This window comes from Nelumbo nucifera, chromosome 8, assembly GCF_055504915.1.
Source record: "Nelumbo nucifera cultivar China Antique chromosome 8, China Antique-T2T, whole genome shotgun sequence".
NCBI lineage: Eukaryota > Viridiplantae > Streptophyta > Magnoliopsida > Proteales > Nelumbonaceae > Nelumbo > Nelumbo nucifera.
This window is the reverse complement of record NC_142656.1, coordinates 22,038,970-22,046,797: the sequence shown is the minus strand read 5'-3', so window position 1 is coordinate 22,046,797 and position 7,828 is coordinate 22,038,970. Positions and strand designations below refer to the sequence as shown.

General features: G+C 38.5%; 1 protein-coding gene across 2 annotated transcripts; it reads left to right on the top strand.

Annotated features, from left to right (window-relative positions):
• The first annotated feature begins 436 nt into the window (after nucleotides 1-436).
• On the top strand, nucleotides 437-7,351 carry LOC104610755 (phototropic-responsive NPH3 family protein NPY1-like). 2 transcript variants are annotated; one of them, XM_088893968.1, is made up of 4 exons: nucleotides 437-1,217; nucleotides 4,476-4,545; nucleotides 5,357-6,435; nucleotides 6,645-7,351. In XM_088893968.1, the coding sequence occupies exons 3-4, from the start codon at nucleotides 5,401-5,403 to the stop codon at nucleotides 7,176-7,178; spliced, it is 1,569 nt and encodes a 522-aa protein (XP_088750094.1). In that variant the 5' UTR covers nucleotides 437-1,217; nucleotides 4,476-4,545; nucleotides 5,357-5,400; the 3' UTR covers nucleotides 7,179-7,351. The 2 variants fall into 2 exon arrangements, with proteins under 2 accessions (XP_088750094.1, XP_010275834.1); XM_010277532.3 differs by having other exon boundaries at nucleotides 442-1,217; nucleotides 5,263-6,435.
• Nucleotides 7,352-7,828: the final 477 nt, after the last annotated feature.

Sequence of the window (7,828 nt, the reverse complement as noted above, 5' to 3'; positions counted from 1 at the left end):
TGGGCCCATGTGTCCCACCCACATGCCCCTGATTTCTCACATTCAACTGGACCCCATGTTGAGTTTGACCTTCGACCAGTCCTTGTTTTCCTGGGAGAGACCATTTGAAACTATGGGTCCCATAGCCTTGCACGTGAGCCATCTGGTTGGATGATCCACTGTCTTATGTCTACCACAAAAAGCATCCAAGAAAATCCAAAGAACAATTGATAGTGTGGTCTCAATCACACCACACTACTGACCAATCTGAACCATTCATTGATCGGACCGAATTGGAGGGCTAGGATCATCTTTTCTCATGACTCCACATGGAAGCATGGGCCCGCGTTAGGAGGGAAGGAGTAGGCTAGGGAATAAATGTAACAGACGAGGGTATTTTGGTCAGAAAAAGGGTGGCGTGCTTTAACGGCATAAAGCTCCATAAAGGCTCTGAGGGCCTCTGTACACAGTCCCCTACTCCCTATACAGTGATGCATACACACACAAAAACACTCTCTGTTTCTTTTGCTTTTTCCTGCAAATCTCAGAGAGGGGGAGAGAGAGAGGGTCTGAGGCGATACAGAGAGATCACAGAGAGAGGAAAGGAACGATCTCGAGATTTACTCCATGAAATCTTCGTGGATCAGCGTGATTTAATACAAAGGCGGCGACAATTGAAGGGGGAGGGAGAATTATCGAACACACATTTCGTCGTCATCGTCGATGTGGAAATGGTTCGGAAACCAAGGCGGACGGCAGGGATTGAGCGTTGTTTGATTCGGAAATAGCCCCACAAGCACTGGGTCTCTTTAATACAAATGCTTCAGTCTGGTAGTAGCGGTTTTGCCGCGTGAAACCGCGTTTCTGAGGGGTCGAAGTGGGTTTTTTTTTGTGTTTGGGGGATGGTCAGGCGGTTTTATCTCTTTCTACGGAGAATTAAAGAGGGGCGGCAAAGGACGGCGCAATAGAGTGGTGTGTATTGGTGTTGGGTTTCGGGAAGAACGCGAGAGTGGGTTCCTGGATTTTGTTGGGTCTGGTGGATTTTTGAAAGTCTGAGAGGTTGTTTGCGAGTGAAGAAAAGAGTTCCTTTTAGTGTTCGAAAGCGGTTTTCCGGGCTGTTTTTTTGGTTGTTTTGGTGTTTCTTTTTCTGGGTTTTGTGCTCTGAGTATTGGGGGGATGAAGTTTATGAAGTTGGGATCGAAGCCGGATGCATTTCAGGCGGATGGCAATTGTATCAGGTCAGGGTTTGTATTTCTTTTCTTTCTTCTGGTTTTCTCTCAGTTGCTTTGTTTGTTTCTCTGTTCTCCTTATATTTGTCATCTCTGTCTATATGAGATTATATGTCGTAGCTTGTTTGTTTGTTCTGATTTGTTTTTCTGTTTTCCTTTTCCTCTCTTTCTTTCTCCTTCTCTGTTTTGTTTTGGCTTCCGTTTCTTCCACATTGTAGTCTGTATATTCCTCTTTAATTGTTGGGTCGATTTCTGTCCTGCTTTTTATGCTATCTTTTACTTGTAGTTTTGATTCGAACCTGGTATCTTCATTCGTTTACTTTGTTCTCCTTAAAACTTTCCTGGAACCTATATTCTCGTTATCTATTTTTGTAAGATAATTGCTACAGTTACTTCTATGCTTTTCTTCCATTTTTTCCATTTTGAGTTCAATGGGATGTGGATAAACTCAAACTAATGTTTTGCTTTTTAATCAGTGGCTACATTTTTTTTGGACTCCCCTTTGAATATTCCTAGTTATATTTTCTGTTTCTTTTCCGGGTTTTAGAGAAGAAAAACTCCTTACAGATGGAGTTACTGTGGTGAGTCCCTGCTTGTTGGTGTTTGGCATTTCAGTAACCATAGATTGTAGATCCACAACTTTGGATGGCTGGAGGAACAAACATGATTAACAAATGGTACATTGGTACTTGACCCATTCTAGATGTGGTCCACCGTGTGAACTGTCTTGATTGGTGGGTTGGTGGCCATGGTGACATAATGCTATGTGGGGGAAATGGGGGTTCGGGGTTGATGGCATTTAATCCACACATTTTAAGAGGTACCGGTATTCTGAGTTTTGGCTGAAAGTCTGCCTTCTGATTGGGTTTGATTCCAACTTCAGCTTTCCACCCAAGGTGAAAAAAAATGTTGAAGTTCCTTTCCCTTGTTGCAATTTAATCGTGTAAAAATGGTTTACTTCTGGGACTATGTCTGGAGTTTGTTTGTGCGCTGAACCATGTTTAAAGTTAGATCGAGTTAATAAAAAAGAAGTCCCTGTAGGGTCTGTACATGGCCATATGCTAAGTGATACCATCATACTACTGTGGAGAAGGTTTTTGGTGTTATTTCAGTAAGTGTAAGACGGTGAACATACTTGATATCTATGCATAGTGGCAGTTGCTACATGGGAATCAGGATCCAGTATCCAGGAATCTGACTTGGCAAGATGGAAAAAACAAGGACTCAAAGACAAGTCTGTAAAAAAAGGAAAAGTATTGAAATAGTCTATATTCTTTTATTTCTAACATTATATTCCTGTGGAGAAAGGTCTGTTTTTTTTGGTTGTTACTGGGGTGTTGTTCTATAGGTAAAAGCACATTCGTTGTGCAAATGGGTTCGTTTATGTCAAATAATTAAGGAGAAATGGGGATGTCCCTTAAGAATCCATAAATATTTACTGATTTTTTAGGGCTCCAGTCTTTTACCATATAGCTTCTTAGGCTATTACTCTACTTCATATTTCTTTAAGATGGTGTTGCAAAAATTTCAAGTTCCTTCACAGTTGCCAAAATCTGATGGTTTAATTTTTTTTTCACTATCTGCATTCACCTTCATGCAATTATGTTTTGCTTCTCTAAAATGTGCCATTGGAATTTCCATTAATGATGGGAAGAATTATTAGGAATAGATGAAAATTCTAAAATGTCCTTGGCCTACTAGATGCCAGGTAAGTATTGACTTACTTCATGTACATGCCAATGACCTTAAATGATAATGTTGTATAGTAAAGGAATTATCTGGTTATAGAAACGGCTGGTACAAAAGCAATAGGGTTTTGAATATGTCTGTCACACATATTGAATAAGAAGATGGTGAATCGATATGTGTCCAAGTGTTAAGTTGTTGTCATGGTATCTTGTAATTCCAGGATGAAATTTATGCTCTTAGTGATATATTTACGGGGTTTCTGATACCATTATGCCTTTCTCATTCATGTGCCCTGATATTGCCACCATTAATGTTAAATATATATCTTATGTATGTGGTATTGCAAATATTATGATCCATTGAAAATTTGAAATTTTTATCATGATTTATGTCTCTGAAGGAACTGCTCTCTCTTCAACCTGTGTATCAGCTGAGGATTAGGTATCCAAGTCTTCATGGAAAACATTACCAATGAAAATACCTTTCTGGTCACTATGGCTTCTTGCTACTGGTACCTGTTTGGTGTCTATCTATATTCATTACCCCCTCCCCCAAGTGGAGGAATGCTGGTTCAAAGGAGAAAAACGTTGATTATTTTATTTTTTGCATAGTAAGCAAACATAAGAAGGTAAAGTGGGTCATGGTATGAAATGTGTATAATCAACACCATGAATTTCCTGGTCTCTTAGAGCACATAGCTTTCCTAGATACAACCATATTTAGTGCTAGGAGCAGCTTGCAAGTTTTATGATATTAATATGCATTTTAGGAATTCATTAAAAAGAATGTTATAATTTCAAAAGGACCTTGAGAAATTGAAAATTCAAGGAATGTTTTTATACTGTCCACCTACACAAATTAAATGCAGGTAAAAGGGTTTTTGATTGATGTTTTGAATAAAACAAAAGTTTTCTCAAATTTTTATGTGTCAGTTGTTGTTTTTCCCTTTAGAACGTATCTCCTAGCTGAATGAAGCTCACCGTTTATCATGTGCCTGAAACATGTATTTTCACCAGCTAGATGCGTATTTCAGACTCATGTTCCTCAACAAAAAATGGAATGCAGATATAGTATGCGTTCATCTTTACGTGAATACGTGATGTATTGGAATGGTTCATGCAACCCTTCAATTGGAATTGATGAGAACTGAATATGCATGATAGAACCTGTTTTGTCTAAATGGATGTTCAAATATGCACATAAAATAGACATCATCCTTAATATAAAACGTGTTTGCACATGTTTGTGGTGTGATTGTGAAATAATTTGACATGCACACATTTCTGAAAATGGTCTTGTTACATGGCCTGAATAAATTGCTAGTTTCTTTTTTGTTATAATTATGGAAATAATAGATTGTTCTGACATTTCAGCTAGAGATCTGGAATTTTTGAATTAGACAGGCAACTAGAATGTCTACTTGAAAGTACATAGATTTTAGTAATCAAAATTTCTTTTGTTTCCTTTTGCAGCTTGCAATTTTAAAGTATTTCCTATGCTATTTTTACTCATGAATCTTCTTCCCAGCTATCTATTGCAATGCCTCCTTTACCTGACATGGTTAAAACATTCATGCAGATATGTAGCATCTGAGCTGACAACCGACATTGTTATAAATGTTGGGGATATAAAGTTTTATCTCCATAAGGTAAGATTTCTTCTATTTATTCTCATGGAAAGAAGTTGATCTATGTAATTAGAGTTGTTAGTTGTCTTCCAATATAACTTCTGGAAGCTCAACAAGATTGTCAGGAAATTGAGGTGACACTTCTGCAGATAAAATCTTTCTCGCATGGAAATGTAGGAATTTGGTATAGTGAAGCAAGAATCTGATAATTTCTATAAAATTAGTATTGTTTTCCTCCAAAAGAAAGCTAGTTAGGTGTTGGTAAAACATTTTGTTTCAAGTAGATTCGAATCACTGCAAAAAAATGGCAAGCAATATGCACTCAAATATTGAATGCATACAAAAAATACAGCTTCTTAGGTTTTCTCATTTGCCAGCTACATTTTGTGCATTATGAATAAAGATACTACCTAATGTGCACCCAAGGTTCAAAAGTTGGCCAAGACACCTGTTTGCAGATGTTTTTGGGAACCTTTTTATTATTAAATAATATATATCAAAGCAGTCTTAAAACTGAAATTTGAAAAAATAAACTAAAAGAAAAATAAAAGGCATGTGGTTTGAAAGTGCCGATACACAGACCATGTGTGCACCACTTAATTGAACATTTGTAAATGCATTCCAGAAAGGAATGTCGTGCAAATTTTGTTAATGATTCTCTCTCCTTTTTTGGTCAATTTCACAACCAAATGGCATTCATTTTATAGCTGACTCTTGAAGAATAATCACTGTATGCAGTTTCCTCTATTGTCCAAGAGCAATCGCTTGCAAAAGCTGGTACTGAAAGCCAACGAGGAGAACACTGATGAAGTTCACATTGTTGATTTTCCAGGCGGACCAAAAGCCTTTGAGATTTGTGCTAAATTCTGCTATGGAATGATAGTAACCCTCAATGCTTACAATGTTGTTGCTGCTCGATGTGCAGCGGAGTATCTTGAGATGACAGAGGATGCTGATCGTGGGAATTTAATTTTTAAAATTGAAGTTTTTCTAAATTCCAGTGTCTTCCGCAGTTGGAAAGATTCTATTATTGTCCTCCAGACAACAAAGTCTCTTCTACCATGGGCCGAAGAGCTGAAAGTTGTAGGTAGATGTATTGATTCCATTGCTTCCAAGACATCTGTAGACCCATCCAGTGTCAACTGGTCATATACCTATAACCGAAAATTAGCAGTGGGAGAGATTACTGAGCATGGGACCAGATTACAGCAGAGAATACAATCTGTTCCCAAAGACTGGTGGATTGAAGATATATGTGAGCTAGATATTGATCTGTACAAGCGGGTGATGGTTGCTATAAAATCAAAGGGAAGAATGTCTGGAGATGTGATAGGGGAGGCTCTCAAGGTTTATGCCATCAGATGGTTGCCTGATTCCATTGATGCCCTGGTTTCTGATGACTATACCCGAAGGTATAGGTCTTTAGTGGAAACAATCATTTGGTTGCTGCCTTCTGATAAGGGTGTTGGCTGTTTGTGTAGTTTTCTGCTAAAACTGTTGAAAGTTGCCATCTTGGTTGGAGCTGGTGATGCAGCAAGGGAAGAGCTTGTAAAGAGGATCAGTTTACATTTGGATGAAGCATCAGTAGGTGATTTGATGATTCCTGCCCGTTCTCCTGACACTACTGTCTATGATGTTGAGCTGGTGCAAAACATTGTGAATCGGTTTTTGATGCAAAATCAATGTACTCGGGATTTGGGTTACATTGAGAAAAATGAGAAAGGTGAAGATTTTGTTTTAGGACGAGGTTCCTGGCTGAAAGTTGGCAAACTGATTGATGGGTATCTTGCTGAGATTGCTTCTGATCCAAACCTTTCACTCTCTAGCTTCACTAGTCTGGCAAAATCAATTCCTGATTCAGCTAGACCAATTCATGATGGGTTATACAAGGCAGTTGACCTCTACCTGAAGGTAAGCTTTATTTCTATCTTGAGTTTGTCAGGAATATGATATAATATTGGAAATTACTAATATGGTTTGAGGGAAAGATGCTGCCATGGTATTATTTTTTTTCCTATGGTTCTAGTTTCTGAATATCTGAAACGTGGAGCAGAGATGAGGGAGTATAGGGACAATGTTCTTACAATTATGGAATATCTGATTATTTATTTTGTTTTCAGGAGCATCCCAATTTGACGAAAGGTGAGAAAAAGAGCATTTGTGGGTTGATGGATGTCAAGAAGCTGACAATGGAAGCAAGCATGCATGCAGCACAGAATGAGCGTCTCCCACTCCGTGTGGTTGTCCAGGTTCTGTTCTTTGAGCAGGTCAAAGCAGCTTCAGCGGGATACAATGCCCCACAAAATGTATCTCGTGATAGTTCACAATCTACGACCAACACGGAGGATTGGAATAGGACAGACACAGAGGACTACAAATTGCTCAAGAAACAGATGAATCACATGAAGATCCATGATGAAGATTGCCAGGAAAATGGGGAGAAGAAAAGCAAGAAGGGTAGCAAAAATAGAGGTGGTGCATTGTTGCCATCTCGATCAAGGAGGATCTTCGATAAGTTGTGGGTTGGCGGTAGAGGACATCATGAGAACAGAAGCTCTGATACATCTGGGAGTTCTCAGAGCCCAACATCAGTGAATCCTGGGGAGACCAAGTCATCCGTGTCCTCCTCAAGACAAAGGCATTCCATTTCTTAAGAATTTGGAGTGTACCTAGATTACTGAAGAATGTAATATCCAATTGTAAAAAGTGGTAGTTATTTTGTTGAAGCTAATTTATGTATCTTTCTGCTTAGTTAATAGTTATCCAAAGAATGAAAAGAAAGGCTTTTGTGTTTGGCATTGATGCTGCATATACAGCACCTTTTTCGTTTTCTGATGCGGGTTGGAAAATGTGTTTTTTGTTTGGAAACGTTGCTGTCAGGACGATTCCTGGGGCAATAGTAACACCTGTTTGATACCAGTTCTCCATATTTGTTTTCAGTACTACTGCCCATTATAGGAAGTTTACGTCACTGCCACATTATGTTCTTGTTGGCAGCAACGAGATTCAAATTGAGAAAGCCTCAAATTTGGTGTTGTATGGATTACTGTTTTTTGGAGCACTGATTTATTTTAATGTGGCACTGATATGTCACCATTTTCTGGAGCAATGGCGTATCAATTTTCTCAGTTCCTTTAATGGGATATATTTGCTGGATTTCAGTGTAAAAGTCACCTTTCATATAATTCCATTTAAATTCTTGCTCTAAGCAGTTACTCTTGCGAAAGGAATAATAGTTAGAAAGTTTACTAGGTCTAGGCCTTATATTTGATTTGATCCAACTCAGCCAAAGGCCTTTATTAAC